The 17,901-nt window shown below is 42.4% G+C and overlaps 1 protein-coding gene across 7 annotated transcripts in view; it reads right to left on the bottom strand.

Moving 5' to 3' along the window:
• Positions 1 to 17,901, bottom strand: part of LRCH1 (leucine rich repeats and calponin homology domain containing 1) — a 249,071-nt gene that overhangs the window by 116,877 nt on the left and 114,293 nt on the right. For all 7 annotated transcript variants that reach the window (XR_008443307.1, XR_008443310.1, XR_008443309.1 and 4 more), the window contains exon 2: positions 13,344 to 13,488. Coding sequence is in view for 3 of the 7 variants with exons in the window: in XM_054014568.1 (XP_053870543.1) it covers positions 13,344 to 13,488 (145 nt within the window). In the remaining 4 variants the exon portion in view is untranslated. The remainder of the gene's footprint in view (positions 1 to 13,343; positions 13,489 to 17,901) is intronic.

The following is a 17,901-nucleotide window of genomic DNA, read 5'->3' as shown; positions in this document are numbered from 1 at the left end:
TATCTGACAGGACTCTCAGAATGCAGAGGCTAATCTGAATGGGAAGACACCAACTATGATCCCAATTATTTCTTCCATTAAAAGAGAAACCTCAAAGGAGGGCTGTCTCCAAACCTCTCTCAGCCTAATGCAGCAGTCACCAATGCCTGATCAAGGTGCCCAGCACAGTTTATCTAACAAGGCTTCACCTCTAGCTGTCAAGGAAGAAACTACAGCCCAGTTGGTGCATGCTCTGATCCTGATCAGGAAGGACACTGCTGCTATGATTCTTATATACAATTCTTTAAGCACAATGGCATATCAGGAAGCCTCAAGGTCATCTGAATCCTTCAAAATGGATAAACAGTAAATCAACCTTTGTAAAGGCTCTGTTCCCGCAGAGAAATTTTAAAAGTAACCCCCCCAATTTTTTTTTAAAAGGTCTTGTGCTCATCTTAGTTTCTTTCTGCATATAAATATGAGCTGGAAGGGTTTGTGGTTTTTTTCTTTTTTTGCTTTAAAAATAATTGGACATCTTCGTTAAGAATTCAACAGGCCAACTCCTTCAGTTAAGGAGTGAGCAATCACAATGCAATCCTGAAGTGAAAAGTTCAGGGTTCTTGGCATGAGATGATGGAAGAAGCAGAGTTACCTGGATATCTGAACTGTTAAAAGTAATGCCTAAAAATTCTCCAAAAAAAACATAGGCACAACCGGAGTAACACACCAAGCGAGGAGGGAAGGTTCCCGCCTAACAGCCTGATCCACAATGCTATGCAAGCTACCAGAAAAGTGCTAAATTAGCAGCAACACACAGAAAACACCCAAATCATATCATTACAACTGTTAGTTCTGACCACGTTTCAGAAATTCCTTCAAACTTTCTTAATGTGAAAAAGCAGAGAATTCTGGATCCTAATGAATTTCAGACTATTTGAGCCGATATAGCTGATCTGAAAACCTAACAGCAGAAGGCTACAAATTAAATCTTTTCTTGATAGTTCCTTGCAAACTTATGTCTACCGAGGGCCCCTCAAAGAAGCATTAGGTTTTTTAGGGAGGTCAAACAGAAAAGAGTTAAGTTCACCTTATGGAAGAAAGACATTTATCAGAAAATTATTCTGGGGGTCTGTAGAACTAGAATGCCGATTTAGGATCCAAGGTGGGACAGGCTGTTTCCATAGCACTGGGAGCTAAAGAGTAAATAATGAGAACCCTTTTTCTTGTCCTTTAACCAGAAATTCTGGAAGACCTTTTGAATCTATCTTCTCCACTAAGCTTCCAAACCACATTGCAGAACAAACATTTCTCAGCAGGTAAACCCAGTTCTCATGAATTCTGAGTTTGAGGTTTAAATATCAGTTTCAGACCCAATGGAGGCTTTTTCTTCCTGTGAAGGAACAACTTAGCAATCTAGATAAGGAGAGATGAGTAGGGGCTGCAGCATTATATAGTTGGCTGTAGCTGAATGGTTTATCAAAGGAATAAATCTAAGACTCTGGAAAAAGCATAAAAAGAAAAACAGTTGGGGTAACACAAGACTGGCTTCTTTGGGACTTTTTCTTGGTGGAGAACAAAAGGAACCTTGTTTAGATTGGAATACTAAACAATATTCATATACTCAGGTAAGCAGAGCAGAGAAAAAGGCAAAGGGTTGGGAACCTTCACTCCCTTCCACCTGGGGCTCAGATTGAGCTGATCAGCGGTGAAGTGCATCAGCACCTCTTTTATGCTTTTTTGTTCTCCAGAATCTAGGCTTTCATTTTGAATAAATAAAACTACGACTCTAGCTGCTACCTTGCTGGGACAGCCTCAAAGACATGAACTGAAACAGTCACTTTTGCAAATGTATGCAAAATTTGGAACAATAGCTCTCAAAGTGTGACCTACCTTATTCATTTCCAAGGATGCTAACTAAGGTGCCCAATGATAATATTTTAAATGTCAATATTTTTCTGATCTTCAAAACACATAAGGTGGTGAGGGAGGATCATATTACGACAGCCCATTTTGTCACCACAAATGGGGAAACTACTGCCACTTCCTCCCATAATCAAGAAAGAGCCAAATCCTCACAGACATAGAAGTCTCACTGCAGGTAAGCCAAGCATAAGGGGTCTAGCAAAGCCCATGGTATATTCAGAATCCACTGAGAAAGAGCTGAGTTCAAGGAGACCAGAGAATGCATGATCATATTTTGAACCTCTGCAGTCTACTGTGAGCAGCATCTCATCCGGGGAAAACTCCTGTTGTGGATGGAGCTCACTAAATTTTTCCCCACATACAATCTGACCTCTGCTTCCAACTAAGGTTCATCCTCCCACTACTGCTTTAGCTGGAGGGACTGTTCTATCAGGTAAGCTGCTTTTTCCCCTTCTTCTGACTGAGTTCTGAAGAGGGCCTGTCAGGTGCTACCTCTGGAGCAGTGGTTCTCAACCTGCGGCCCAATCGGCACAGAGCTGCAGCCCATGTGACATCCTCAAGGCCATACAGGTAGTACTGGATGCGGCCTGCAATGGTAAATAGGTTGAGAACCAATGCTCTGGAGGAAGCCAGGGCTGTCCCAATAGCAGGAGCTCTCACAATATGAATACAATGTACCATAGCAGCGGGGGGATCATTAGAAATACATTTACAAAAAATTAATTTAGGAAATAATAAAGCCCTTAGAGGAAACATATTTCCTTCTTCGTAGTAAAATGATTGTCCTCCTGGTGGATAGAGTGTGAGGGGGGAGGGGATTGGTACACAGAATAAAAGGAATCATATTTAGAAAGGGACACCTGGGCGGATTCAATTCCCTGTCCCTCCTCAGCTATTTTAGAGATATTGGGGGAGGTTTGGAAGTTGGGAATGACAAGAGGAGGAGACATGACTCTTAGTTGGCACTAAGTAAAAATGTTAATTTACATTGTGGTTTGCAGTTTTTTTCTTGGGTAAAGTTCCTACAAGATATGCCACAAAAATCAACAGAGTGGTTTGCTTCTCAACTCTTGGTTTTCCCAAGAAGCTGAAGATTTTTCTGACTCAAAACACCTGGCTTTCTTTTCCTTACAGGTTAAAATCCTGTACCAACTACCATTAACGTTAATTTACATTCACACTGTCTTAAAAGCTATTTTAAAATATATGTCACTGTTCAAGCCTCTAAAGAATGAACAATTTATACATGACTGTATTTTGAGAACCCAAGAAAGATTTCATTTATAATTGCATTAAATGTCCCAAATTCCCACATGGATCTCTCACATTCATCTCCACATCTTCTTTTATCCAGTTCTGAATCTTGACATCTGCTCCAAAAGCTATATATTAAAATCATTATTTATATATCTACATAGTCTTCTATCCAAAAATTTCAAGACGCTTTACAAATATTTTAGCTTCAAAAAACCCTGTGAAGGTAGGTAAATACTTTTATCCCCTTTGTACAGGTCAGGAAACAGACATAAATGTTAAGTGGGATGCCCAAGATCACACAGAAAGTCTGTAGTAGCCATAATCAGAACCTAATCCTATGCTTTAAAGCAGAAGACAATCATTCTCATGAAATTATGATGCCTAAATCCAACTGTTTCCAGGGTGTCAGTGTTCTGAAAGAATTTTTTCACTTGACCAGAGCTCAGATCCACATCTTAAACTGAAAGTTATACAGAAAGCAACTTTGGCTGAGATTTCTAAACTTGATTTCAACTGAACACAGATCCAACAAAATTACCAAACACCAGCAACATACAATAAAAAAGCTGACCATTTCTCTATTTTGGAAAGGCTAAGAATAAAGACAAGAAGAAAATAGCAAAGGCATACCACTGCCCTGAAGAAAGTCAGATTTAAGTTTATTGGGAGGAGAGTATAATGCAGTTTTGACTACGTACATCTGTACTATATGTGGGCTGTTCCAACCAACAACTATTTTCCCATAATCCAAATGGGAATACAAATAAACAAATTCATTTTCTTTACACTAAATCATTGAGAGGCTGCAAGCACAAATACCTAATAATAAATTTAGAGCATACGTATAACATCACCATGGCAACAATGGCAACACCAATCTTATTTCTGTCAGTTCTCCATCTCCTCACTCTTTTTATCAGCACTTTGAAATGATACTTGAGAACCATAATTAATTTCTTGATATAAAATATCCTTAGTTCCCTCTTCAAACTGGAGTTGAAGATATGACATTCATGTCCAGTAAGGGCTGTCTAAAATTTAATATTTCAGAGCACTAATTAATGGCGAGAGTGATTAATTATATAAATCAAAAAACAAATAGAAAATATATATGAGAAAATATATCTGGAGTTGGGACGACAGAGCCAAATTTCAGTTCCAGTAATCGTACAGCTCAAGGAAAAGAAAACTACTCAGCAACAGGGGGGGGGAAGTATAAGGGTCACATTGTGTAATTACATTTAAAACTTAATTTGCCAGGTTACTGTGACTACAAAATGACCTTAAAGAATTTGCCCTCAATTATTTTAATAACAGTGAGTAGAGCAAGAGATTGGTAGAATAGGATATATAATAGGAAAGTCCGAATGGGAAGCGGAGTTTACTTTCATCACAGCACCATTAAATTATGGATGGTAAAATATACCCTCATTATTGCTGAAAGTGCAGAAACAGAGAAGGGTGCATAGACACACCAAACAGAAGAGGCTCTGTTTCATCAGTGGTGCCAGTATATGGAACAGGAAAATTTATTTTGATTAAACAAATATTTCCTTTCTCTGAGTTATAAGGTCCAACTGCCTTTCAGCCTGCTTGCATCTACATAGGCAGAATCAGACCTGTCACTCACTGATAAGGGAGGGCTAACACAGCTTCCTTAGAAAAGGATAATCCCCCATGTGGATTAAAACTTGTTAATAAGTTTATACACTCTATAGCAATAAACAATGAATTCTATTGCACGGCATAACTTTATTGACCAAAATTTGAACGAACCTAGCAGGATTTTTTATCCTACTGGTCAAATAAATGCTTCATATAAAGGGAAGGTCAGATCTGTGGACTTTAACTCAGAGAAAGGAATAAATAAATGTTCCTATTTTCTTTCATATACAAGGTCCACAAACCCATTAACCAATGGGATTTTTATAGCAGTTTGTCTCAAGGAAGAGTCACCTAACAGAACTATATACAAGGTTTTAAGTTCCTTCTCTAATTCTGCAAGCAACCTGCTATCAAAGGCAGCTTCCTCCTAGTAAAACGTTGAGAAGGTATGAATAACCAGGTGTCTGCCCTGCAGATCCGGAGGCTCCTGCTGCTCTTAGTAAGTGGGCTTTGAGGCCGGTTGGGGGAGAAGCTCTTTGACTTGCATGCTTCATGGGTGCACCATCTCAACCACCCTGAAATGGAAGATTTTGAGGTTCTTTCCTTTAAATGCTGGATGTTAGAAAAAGAATAGAACATTAGACTTTTGAAAAACCTGTATGTGACAGTGTAACGGGGCGGTCACCCCGCTCCGGCTAAGAAGGGGTTAAAAGCCAGCCCTTGGAGAGGGCGGGGGCTGAGATAGAAAACCCTAGGCTGATTGGGGAAACAGCCGCAGCTGGGCCACGCCCCAATCAGGCCACAGCTCGCCCTATAAAGGGGCTGCTAGGCTGAGGCTCAAGCAGACTCCCTTGAGCTTCTGAGAGGCAGGGACCTGGCTGCAGGGACCTGAGCAGAGTACCTGAGTGGAGCAGGGCTGGGGAAAGGCAGAGGAGCTGGGGAGCTCCAGCTCGGAAAGCCCCAGGCTGCGGCCTAGCAGGCCAATGGGTACTGGGGGTTGCAGAGGGCAGCCCAGGGGTAGGCAAAGGCGGCATGTCCAAACCCAACCTTGCCGGTGATGAGTAGGCTGATACTGCAGTCTGCTCCAGGGTGCGGGGGCTAGACAATGACTAGCAGTAGCCTTATACTGAGGTGAAGTGAAGATAGTGGGTGGGAGTTCCTTGGGGAGGGGAGACCCCGAGACTGAGGGGTGTACAGCCAGGGGGCAGCACCCCAGATAACGGGGCATTGGGTCCGGGAGGGACACGGGGGCCAAGCGGCAGCGAGACACCGGCCTGCATAGGGCGCTCCGGAGGCTGAATGAGCTAATTCCCGGAAGAGATAAGCAGGAGGTGCCGTAGGGTTGAGTCTCACGCGCTTACAGACAGACAAAGATCAAGTGGGCTCTCTGAACATCCAATATATGCCAGAGCTTCTTTCTTGGGTCAAATGGAAGAAAGCATGTGCCTACTACTCTTGGCTCACCCTTTCAGGAGAAAAAGGAGGAGGGATGTTACACTTCAAATGTGATGCAGACAGGTCTACCAGCATGACCCCAACTTTCGTCATTAGTAACTAAAACACTTCTAGATGAAGACTCCACTCCACGTGATCTAGCTGTTCCCTGCCCAGCCAGTTTACCATAATGTTTTTTTCTGCCTTGAATATGTAGCGCAAAAAGAGATTAGAGTTTCCCCCTGCCCAGAAAATCAGAAGGTGGGCTACCTTTTGTAGGGTCGGTGACCTTATCCCACCCTTTTTGATGATTTAGAACACTGCATTGGTGTTGTCAATCATGATTAGGATGTGGGCATTGTTTATCCACGAAGAGAGGATCCTGAGTCTATAGTGAATTGCTCTGAGATCTAACCATAGTTTAGTTTGTACAGTGCCTAGCACAGTGGGATTCTGGTCTATGGTTGGGGCTTCTAAGCACTACAATAAAACAATAATAGACTGCTTCTCCTCTTGCTCTGTCAAGTGCCTGGTACTAAATTCATCTTCACATGAGCTCCCCGCATCCTCTGAGGTGTGTATCAGTGGTAAGCACTATTCTTGTCCAACTCAGGTAAGGGAAATCCCTTCTTGAAATTATGAGTGTTGAACCATCACCTCAAAGAGGTTATTAGACTCTGAGGAAATTGGACTCTCCTGGTAGGATGAACTGGTGTGAGGAGATAGGGACAGCAGAAATGACTGGAGAGGTCTCATGTGCACTCGGGCTCATTGTTGTGTCTACATATGGCAAGACCATCCCCACTAATTACATCAGGGAGTGGACTGAAATATCCCAGAAGCTGCTGACCATCTGCCATTTTTTGTGTCTCTCGAGAAACACACAATCTGTGGGAGCATGCCAATTTCCAACCCTAGGTGAGCTATCTGAGTGTGGGGTCTAGTTTGCTCTTTTCCCAATTTAGAATGAAACCATGATCCTCTAGGTTCCCGATTTAGCCTTGAAGTGCTTTGTACCAATTTGTCTTTGGACAGAGCCCTTTTCAAGACATCAAGGAATGGACAGAGTTAAACCCTCTCCTCCCCCATCCCCGCTTCCTGTCTGAGGGCAGCTACTAGGACAACGGGTAACTTTGTAAATATCTTGGGGAAGGGGAGGTGGCAAGGCTAAATGACAACAAAATGCACCCGAAGTGCTGGGATCTAAAAGGTAAAATAGAAAAATTTGCAGTGAAATTCCAGGGATGTGAAGGTACACATCTTTCAAGTAATTAATAACTTAATTTCCCCTTGCTGATTGCCACCAGACTGAACTTCAGTGTTTCCATGTTGAATCTGGGCTCTCTCAGGAACTGGAGATGCTTCAGGTCCAGCACAATACTGCCACCTCATGATTTCTTCTTAATCAGAGGGGAAAATGGAGTATAAACCTTTCCCCTTCCTCCCCACCCACCTTTTAGGAAGCAGGAGTGGTTCTATTGACCCAATTTCCTGATGCTCTGGATTTGCTGATCCTAGCTCAGGAGTCCAACTCCATGAAGGTCCCTGCCTGACCTGGATCTGCTGAGGTACACAGGACTCTTGGTTGCAGAACACACAGAGATCTCCAATGCAGGCATTCCACAAGTGGGGTGCCGCAGACAGCATATATTCATGCTTCACCCTTCTTTCTGACTTGTTCCCGGCACACTGGAAGGGGCCCTTGTAATGGTGTTTCAGCAGTAAAGAGGAACTGGACCCTTAAATCCCTACGCAGGGGAGGACCAGAAACACAGCTACAGAAACAAATGGATGGCCAAAATCTTTTTTTAATAACACTTTTGCTCTCCATCAGGAATTCCAATAAACCTTCCTGCAGCTATGGAGGCAGAACAGAAACCTAGTGGGCTCTTCAGTCATGTCATGACTTCCCCAATCACTGGCTTAAAGATCTAGTTCTGCCTATGTAGCTATATGCAGAATGAAAGGCCATTGATGGATCTATGGACCTTGTAGACAAGAAAGAATGTCAGGTACATCTTGTTTATGGGCCATATTGGGATATGCTGGAAAGTGTCCTACAGATTAGTAGCACAGAATTCCCCAAGATTAACTATCCGAATCAATGAGTTACAACAGCAAATTGGCTCAGGGTATTAGGCAAAAATACAAGCCATTACAGACCACATTTGAGAAACCAGTAGCAATTCAAAGTATGATACTTTGTAAACTAACAAGGGCTCTACTCTACTGAAAAATTGAGAATTCAAGACTTCCAATGATTTATAGTCATTTTTTCTAGCGTTAGTGATTCCCAAAATAATATGATCTTGTAATCCACATTATTTAAATTATATATGCATATCTGTGGTATCTTATATGACGCAAACCCGCAGCCAGACCAGGGCTGCCCACTCAGCTGCCATGACTCACTCCTTCAACAGAGACACACTGAGTCACCACTCAGGCATGCAGCAGCAACTCAGCTGCACTGACTTATTCCTCCAACAGAGCCTGCAGGGATTCAGCCCTCAGGCATGTGGAAGCAGCCTATCCATAAGCAGAACCCGGGTCAGATGACCACCCAGGCTCTGGTATTTCACCAACACAGAACTGCAAGTTAACTGTTCCAGCCTTGGTCATGGCCTATTCTGACCTTGCTGCAGCCCAATTATTGAGCCGCTCCAGTCCTGCACCCACCTCCTGTTCCCGACACATGGACTCACTCCCAACCGGCTTTGGCCTACATCTGGATTCCGGATACAATACTGGGTTGGCTTGCCTATGGACTCTGACCTCAGTTCTGACTCACAGCCTGCACCTGGACACCAGTTTCAGCGCTTCCCTTGTCCCAAGCCCAACCCTACACCTAGCTTCAACCTCTGCTCCAGCCATCAGGCTGGCAATGCTGGTAACCTAACAAGAACTTCCCTTCCTTCTGCCACAGTGTTGCACTAACTATTTATGTGACACAAACACTCATCTTTATCTCAGGTTATTTTGGCCCCAAGTGCTTACAACACATGACCACAATGAATAAGGAAGCAGACATTGTCTGATATATGTATTATATGTAAAATCCTACAGATATGCCTTTTGATCAGTTTCTCAGATAACACAATAATATGCTTTCTTTCAGCCCAATAGTTTTTTTCAAACAGTAAAATAGAACCAGATTTGCATGCTGTTGGAGCAAAAAAAAACAAAAACAAAAAAACAGCATACTAACTTACTTTCATTCTTAATAGATGGATCCAACATTTTAATATACGAATTTTAACACTTGAGAGTAAAGAAAATCTAGCATTTAAAGTAAAATCACACTGTTCAGTGGATCTGCTACAGAAAAAAATGAAATCAGGAAGTAAACCTATAGCAGTGGATATTTTTTAACGCCTACAAAATTCAGAGGTCACCCATGCAGAGAGATGTGGGATGTTGCATCCCAAGAACAGTATATGAATAAAAATGTGGAGTATTTGTGCAATGTGAAAATCTTGAAATGAAACAAAATTTGACAACTAATATCCAAAATCTAAGTCTAGCCTCCTGGACATTCTATGCAGAGTACAGTCCTCTTCTCCATTGGCACCAGAAGTCGCTTATAACTATTAAAGCTAGAAAGAGAAATATGGGTCTGAAAATCATATTGCTTTTCTTGCCAGGATCGATATGTTTGTGACAGTCAAAAAAAAATTTTTCTCTCTCTCCTACAGAATTTTACTGAGACTGGCTACTAAGGAGGCAGACTATACCCAAATGGTAGAGGAACTGGCTTCAAAGGGCAATTAAACTGAGGGGAATTTTACGTTGCCTAATAAGAACTTTGATGCATTTTATTTTTGTTTATAGTTACATAATTCACTACCACTCTGCTTGTTGGGTCATTAAATAACAATAAGTTCTGTACATTCATGTCTAAAACACTACAGTTTGGAAAAAGTACCTATAATACTTGTGTAATTATCCTGCATTTATGCAAATGCTTTGTGGATATACCAAAATATTTAGCTTTTGAAAAGTCTTTAATCAGAATAATTGATACCAAATTTATTCTTAGTTCTACAATATTAAAAACAGAAAGCATTCTGAAATAATGCTAAATAAATAATGTATTAATATTTATCACTTTATGTATTCAGAGTGAGTTAGAGATATAAATCCTCACAATACTCCTGAGTGGTAAAATAGGGCCAAATAAGGTATTAAAGAAAAGTATGTTTCTTAGCAGTGTCCGTTGACCCACATGTACATAGTGCATTCCCTCATGCTCCTAGCCGAGGGGCTAATAGGTAGTGTGGGTCAACATCTCTCCAGTCTCATTCTTACTGTAGTGGAATCCAGTCCCTAGCAGAGGTGATGGAAGGCAGGTAGTGGAATAAAGATAAGGACCACACATCTCGAAGAACCTCCAGTTCCAGGTAAGCAACCTCCTCCTCTTCTTTGAGTGATGGTCCCTAGGTGTATTCCACATATGGGTGGCTCACAAGCAGTGATGAGCATGGACGTAGGTGCAAGGATGCCAGTGGAAGTGGGGTCTGCAGTACGGCTTCACCTGTGGTGGCATCTGTAGCTTCTGCTTGCATGAAAGTGGAAGTGTGGACAGTGCGCCACATTGCAACATAGCAGATATCTAGCCAGGATACCTCCACTCGTGAGGCAGACATGGCAGCTTGTGCTCGTGTAGAGTATGCTATCAGATGGGGTGGGGGGGTGTTGGACTGGTTGTAGCTTTCGCAGATGCACCCCGACACTCATTTGGAGATGCGTTGGTGTGAAAGGGCTTGACCATTGGACTGCTTGGCAATGGCCACAAATAGTTTTGGTGATGCACAAAAGGGTTGAGTCCTGAGTAGGTAGAATGCCAATGTATGGCAGATGTCAAAAGAGTGAAAGGCTCTGTTAGCGGGGAAAGCATGTGATTTGAAGCGGAAAACCAACAGGTGGATGTTCTGATTTAAGTGAAATTCTGACACCACTTTTGGGAGGAATTTAGGTTGGAACCGTAAGGACACTTTGTCCCTGTGGAATATCAGGTAGGGGGGATCCACCATCATGACCGCTAGTTTACAGACCCATCTGGCTGAGGTAATGGCTACCAAGAATGTCACTTTCATTGAGAGGTGGGAGAGGGAGCATATTGCCAGCGATTCAAAGCGTGGCTGCGTGAGGATGGAGAGTACGAGATTAAGGTCCAGCAGGGGTGGGGGTTTGAGTACTGGTGGAAAGGTATTAAGTAAACCCTTCATGAAGCAAATAGTGGTGGGGTGCGTAAAGACCAAGGTGCTATCCACAGGAGCGAGAAAGGCACTAAGTGCTGCCAGGTGCACTCATATAGAACTGAGGGCTAGGCAGTAATCGAGGACGACTGGACTAGACACCATGTTTAGTGAATGATAGGGGTAGCGGACCCATGTTGTGAAGCATTTCCATTTAGGTCAGTAGCAGGCTCTGATGGAGTCTCCTGCTTTGGGTAAGGATTTGTCGCATGGGCAGTCGATCTTTGATGCCCATCCAAAAATCAGGTTGTGAGATGGAGAGCCCAGACTGGGATGACGAATATTCTCGCAATCTTGTATGAGTAAATCAGGGAGTGTGCGGAGGCAAAGTGATGTGCAGGTGGAGAGTGAGGAGGTCTGTGAACCAGAACTGATGGGGCCAGAATGGGGCTACAAGTCTGAGGATTGCTCTGTAGCACCTTGCATAGCACCTGTCATAGGAAGGGAAAGGCGTGGAGGGGAAGAGTGTCGCTCCGAGAGCTGTTTTCTGTTGCTCCCGTGGAACAATAGTGGGGCAGCTTTCAATTCTTGTGATTGGCAAAGAGGTCCCATCGGGGAATGCCCCACTTTGCGAAGAAGTACTGAACATGGCGTCATGTAGCTCCCACTTGTGACTGAGATAGAGTGTCCTGCTGAACATGTTGGCTAGGATATTCTAGGTGCCCGGTAGATGTATGGCTTGAAGCATCACATCATTCTTGATGCCCCAGTTCCAAAGCTGGACCAACTCGTAGCAGAAGGAAGGGGATCTGGCACCGCCCTGCTTGTTGATGTATACCACTGCCACAATGTTGTCTGAGAACATTTGGACATGGAGGGCCTGAATGAGTGGGAGGAACGCCTGGCACACTAGCCAGTCTGCCCACAGTTCCAGCACATTTATGTACATCCTGGCTTCTGTGGTGACCACACGCCCTGAGGTGTGTGCTGGTGTAAGTGGGCTCCCCACCCCATGAGGGAGGCATCCACTGTGATGGTGGCCTGTAGTGTGAGAAGGACGAAGGGAATATCAATCATAATCTGGGAAAGATTGGACCACCGTCCGAGGAAGGCCAGCATAGTCCGAGGAATGATGACCCTGGCGTCCATAGGGTCTTGGTTGGAAAGGGGCCAAGTTTGAAAACAACACATATGGAGATGTGCGTGCAGTGTCACGTAGGTGCACGCTGCCATATGTCCAAGGAGGGAGAGACAGCGGCGGACCGTGGTGCGAGGTCTGTGACGCATGTCTTCGATGAGGGCTGTCAGCATTGTGAAGATGGTCTTCCAGGAGAGAGGCTTTCGCATGACAGAGTCAAGCCACACTCCAATAAAGTTGATCTCCTGTGTAGGCATCAACACTGACTTCTCCTCGTTGATGCAGATACCCCTATTTACAATTATATGCACTGAATGAAAGGTACACCCTCCCATAGAAAACTAAGAGCATGAAGGAACAGGGGTTCTGACTCAGGCCATGTGGCGATAAGAGGAAATTGGAGAGGCATCAACCTGCACTACTTATTCTATCCTTGGCTGGGAGCACGAGTAGACGCACTACATATGTGCGGGTCAACAGACACTGCTAAGAAACGCTTACGGACTCAGTCACATGGCATACCTGCACACCCACATGTGGAATATGTGTAGGGACCATCATCCAAAGAAGAATCAATGCTTCTTCATGTCTTCTGTGAGAGCTTCTTTTTATTTTAGCCTATGATGTAGTCATATACAAAATTAACAGAGGACAGAAAAATCCTACTGGCAATTGGCTTCTGCCTTATAGAAGCCAATAAAATGAGCAACACAGCCGGTGATGTTTCCGAAGAGATGCATGGAAAATGTAGAGAGAAAAAGAGACATCATAATTGACAACATACAGAAAAAGCAATAATGTTAACTTACCTCAAATTTAAGTAAGTCAGCATTTGTAAATTCACTATGGCATCTGGAATAATTTTAATACAATTGTGGTATAGATTTAGTGTTTCCAGTGACACAAAATGGCACAGCTCCATAGGAACTTCAGTTAATCTATTCTTGGACAGATCTGAGGAGAGAAAAAGAAAAAGCACATTTCTGAAACATCAAAAATATATACTTTAGACAGCTATTTTTCATTATTAAAATAAATATTGCCATCATGGGCATAAAAGAGGTAACTATCAATATTTTTGATAATTCAGAACAAAATTATTAATAACCCCTGGAAGCTTGAAATTGAAGTCTGTTACATACTGAATGTGAAATATTAAATTGCCTATTATTCAATTTAATTAAAATAATTATTCACTGGACTCAAGATGTTAAGAAAAAACATCTATTAGGTTTGAAAACATAACTTTTGAAATCTGCACGTCATAGCAACAGAATATAGCCAAAGATTAATACCAGCTGTGTAGATTCTGATTAGCAGCTATCAACCAATCTAGCCACTTTCTAATACCTATATAAATGTATTACTTAATAGTAACCAATATGAATATTACTTAAAGGCACAATTAATGTTTGTTTTCTGGGGCTGATTTATAACTTTTTCAAGAACAACAAATGAAGAGGCAGTACAGTAAGTATACAGAAGGACTGTCTAATCCATCAAGCAAAAGTCCATATCTGACAGACTTACTTTAACCAATTTCACTTTAACCACATAGTTCTATGAAGTACTAAGATGGCTAAATGACATGCATACTGTGAAGATACAGATCAAAGATTTACATCCCATTTTTCACTTTCTGGAAAATCTAAGCATTTCCCCAAGTTGTTCACTACCTTATATAGCCCCAAACCCGCAAGCACATGCCCAGGGGTGGAACTTTGTGCCCCAGATGGCTCCACTGGAGCTAGGGCCCAGCTGCAAAGGTCTGCCTGTATGGATCTGATTGCAAGATTAGGCCCTATGTTTGTAAATGACAGACTACAAGTGTGCCAATCATTACATGTCAAATGTGAAGTTGAAATAGATGAGATGAGTCTAGGGCAATATTAAGAATACTGATCTTAGACTAGATATGTTCTCAGAATTGTAGTTTTCTGAGAAGCTAATAACTAGGAATGTTCTATTTTTCTTGCAAATCTTGGATGTGAAAATATCTTCATTACAAAGCAGGTCATCTATTTGAGTTCATTCTCTTACATAACCTGCAAACGAAATCTTGTTTCCTAATTTGTAGGCAATGATTGTAGCATAATACAACAGGTAAAGATGTTAAAACTCTTCCGGGAGAGAGAGAGAGAGAGAGAGAGAGAGAGAGAGAGAGTGTGTGTGTGTGTGTGTGTGTGTGTGTGTGTGTACACACACATTTGAATTGTCTTGTTAGAACTGACTCCCCCCACTTGGTAAGGCAACTCCCATCTTTTCATGTTCTGTGTATATATATATCTTCCTACTGTTTTTTCCACTCCATGCACCTCATGAAGCGGATGGGTTTTAGCCCACGAAAGCTTATGCCCAAATACATTTGTTAGTCTCTAGGGTACCACAAGTACTCCTCATTGTTTTTGCTGATACAGACTAACATGGCTACCACTCTGAAACCTATAGTATAGTCTCTAGGGTACCACAAGTACTCCTCATTGTTTTTGCTGATACAGACTAACATGGCTACCACTCTGAAACCTATAGTATTACTGCAATTCTAATTATTAATAAAAATAATGTTATAGTTAATTTATTTGAAGTCCAACTGGATTGCCAATTATCTATATAACTCCTTTGCTGTTAACTTGAACAAAATAGATTAGGTTAGCAGTTTTTTTGTTTTGTTTCTTGTTTTAAGAACACACAAAGAACACACAGGTGACATTTATAATAAAGGTAGCTTAATTCCTATCAAACCTGACAGTCTCTTTAAATACACAAAATGATGTCAAAATTTGATATGTGCCCAGTTCATAAAGTACTGAGTCATGCATGCATGTGTGCAGCAACATTAGTTAAACAAAAAGGAGCGGCACTTCATATATCATCCCTCTTCACTCAACAGTGCAATAAAACTACCAACCTTCACCATCCTACTCTAGAACAAATAGACTTTTTCCCCTACATGTTACTAACAGCATATGTTTCAAATTCTGGTACCTCACAGAAATTGAGATGCACAAATGTAACAGCAGCAAGACTGCAGCTGCTCATATTTCAGAGCAGTCATGCTTCACTACTAATAGTATGACAAATATGCTCTCTCCGACACAGCTGAATACCTATTGTGCTTAACCCCTCAAGAAAAGTAGTTCTTATTTCTGAAGCGAGTTGCCACAAAGGTCTTCCAAGTACCAGATTTTACTTCTGACTCTGAGTTTATTATTTTGTTAACACGTTTTTAGGGTACATACTGATCATCTTTTGTGTAAGCCTATTTCTTCACAATTAAAGAAGATGAAACTTGATTATCCAACCCATTAACCCAGTCTTCTGGTTCCTGAAAGTTCAGTTCCTAGGTTTAATTTCAGCACACTTTACTCCTGGGTGCATTGAGCCAAAAAAGTAAAAATTCTGCAAAATTCTACACATTTTATGTCAAAATAACACTACATAATCACACCAGTTTCAATTATTTTGCTAATTTATTTCAAAACACCTGTCAGCAAGTAAGTCTGTAACACACACAAAAATTCCCCCCAGGAGTAGAACAAAAGAGTGGCCAAACAAAGGTCCATCTAGCCCAGTATCCAGTCTTCTGACAGTGGCCAATGCCAGGTGCCCCAGAGGGAATGAACAGGTAATCATCAAGTGATCCATCACCTGTCGCCCATTCCCAGCTTCTGCCAAACAGAGGCTTGGGACACTATCCCTGCCCATCCTAGCTAATAGCCATTGATGGGCCTATCCTCCATGAACTTATCTAGTTCTTTTTTTAACCCTGTTATAGTCTTGGCCTCACAATATTCTCTGGCAAAGAGTTCCACAGACTAACTGTGCATTGTGTGAAAAATACTTCCTTTCATTTGTTTTAAACCTGCTGCCTATTAATTTGCTGACCCTAGTTCTTGTGTTATGAGAAGGAGTAAATAACACTTCCTTATTTACTTTCTCCACATCAGTCATGATTTCATAGACTTCAATCATATCCCCCTTAGTCTGTTTTCCAAGCTGAAAAGTCCCAGACTTATTAATCTCTCCTCATACAGAAGCCATTTCATACCCCTAATCATTTTTTTGCCCGTTTGTGACTCTTTTCCAATTCCAATATATCTTTTTTTGAGATGGGGTGACTACATCTGCATGCAGTATTCCAGATGTGGGCGTACCATGGATTCATATAGAGGCAATATGATATTTTCTGTTTTATTATCCATCCCTTTCTTAATGATTCCCGGAGTTAAAAAAAACAAACAAAAAAAACACCTTTACAACCCAGTTCTTGTTTTTTTGCCCCCTTCCCCCTCCCCCCTTCCAAAGCCCAGCCATGGGGCCCCCCTTTGCCCAGATACCTGCACCCCCTTTCCCCAGAGCCCAGCTGCAGGCCCCCCCAGCCCAGACACCCATCCCCCTGTCCCCCACGGTCCAGGGATCCAGAGGGAGAAACAGCCTGATGTTCAGTCCCAGGCTTGCACAGAGTTTCCTCTGCGCCACTCTCCCCTTCCCTTAGGGCATGCTGGGAACTGCAGCTGCCAGGAACCTTCTAGCTCCCACCCCCTTCCCCCAACAGTGTCTTCTATGTGCGATCTGGGCTCTTCCAGGTCCAGAAGGTGGCGTGTAGCAGCACTGCAGCCCATTTCTGTGTGGTGAAAGGAAATTGTGTGTGCACAATGTTAATTTCTGCAAAATTCTGCATTGCGCAGAATTCCCCCAGGAGTAACACTTCATTTTCTGTTTTTAATTTTTTCACCACTTATAGGTCTAAGTGCTAAACAATTGCATGAACAATGTTGTCCAAGTGGCCCAGCACAAAATCTCCTTCCCTCCACGTGCCAGGGACAGTGGAGCTTGCATCCTGTATCAGCTTGTCCCTAGGCCTCAGTTGCTCCATTCTTCTCCAGCCAGCCTACCGGGTCAGCCTAGGCTTCTTGCCTCCAATGTGGACTCTAGGTCTGACTCCCTGACCCTGTGCTCTCCAGCTCAGTGAACAGTGTAGGGAACATGCATTGCAATCTAATTAACTCTTGTAATAAAAGCTGGAGAGTGAGAGGCAGCTGAAAGCATGTCCTAGCCAGGCAGGGAGACAGCAAGCAGAATGCTAGGTGACTGGTTGAAACCAAGTACTAACTCCAGCTTCAAATAACAGAATTGTGGATCTTAGAAAATAGACAAGTCCTGCAGCCACAGAATTGTGGAGTCTTCAAGCCTCTGTGTAGGATGAATGTAGCAGTTCAGCCACTGCACTTTCAAAGAGATGTAACAGCATCAGTTTACACTCTCTCCACATGTTCAAGGTGATCTGCATAACCATAAGGGCTAGAAATTTTATTTTAATTAAAGCTGACATTCTAATGAACAATTCTGCAGCAAGGAGTAAATTTA

The sequence above is a fragment of the Malaclemys terrapin genome, chromosome 1, assembly GCF_027887155.1.
Source record: "Malaclemys terrapin pileata isolate rMalTer1 chromosome 1, rMalTer1.hap1, whole genome shotgun sequence".
NCBI classification, from domain to species: Eukaryota; Metazoa; Chordata; order Testudines; family Emydidae; genus Malaclemys; species Malaclemys terrapin.
The sequence above is the reverse complement of the archived record's forward strand: the minus strand, read 5'-3'. Positions and strand labels throughout refer to the sequence as shown.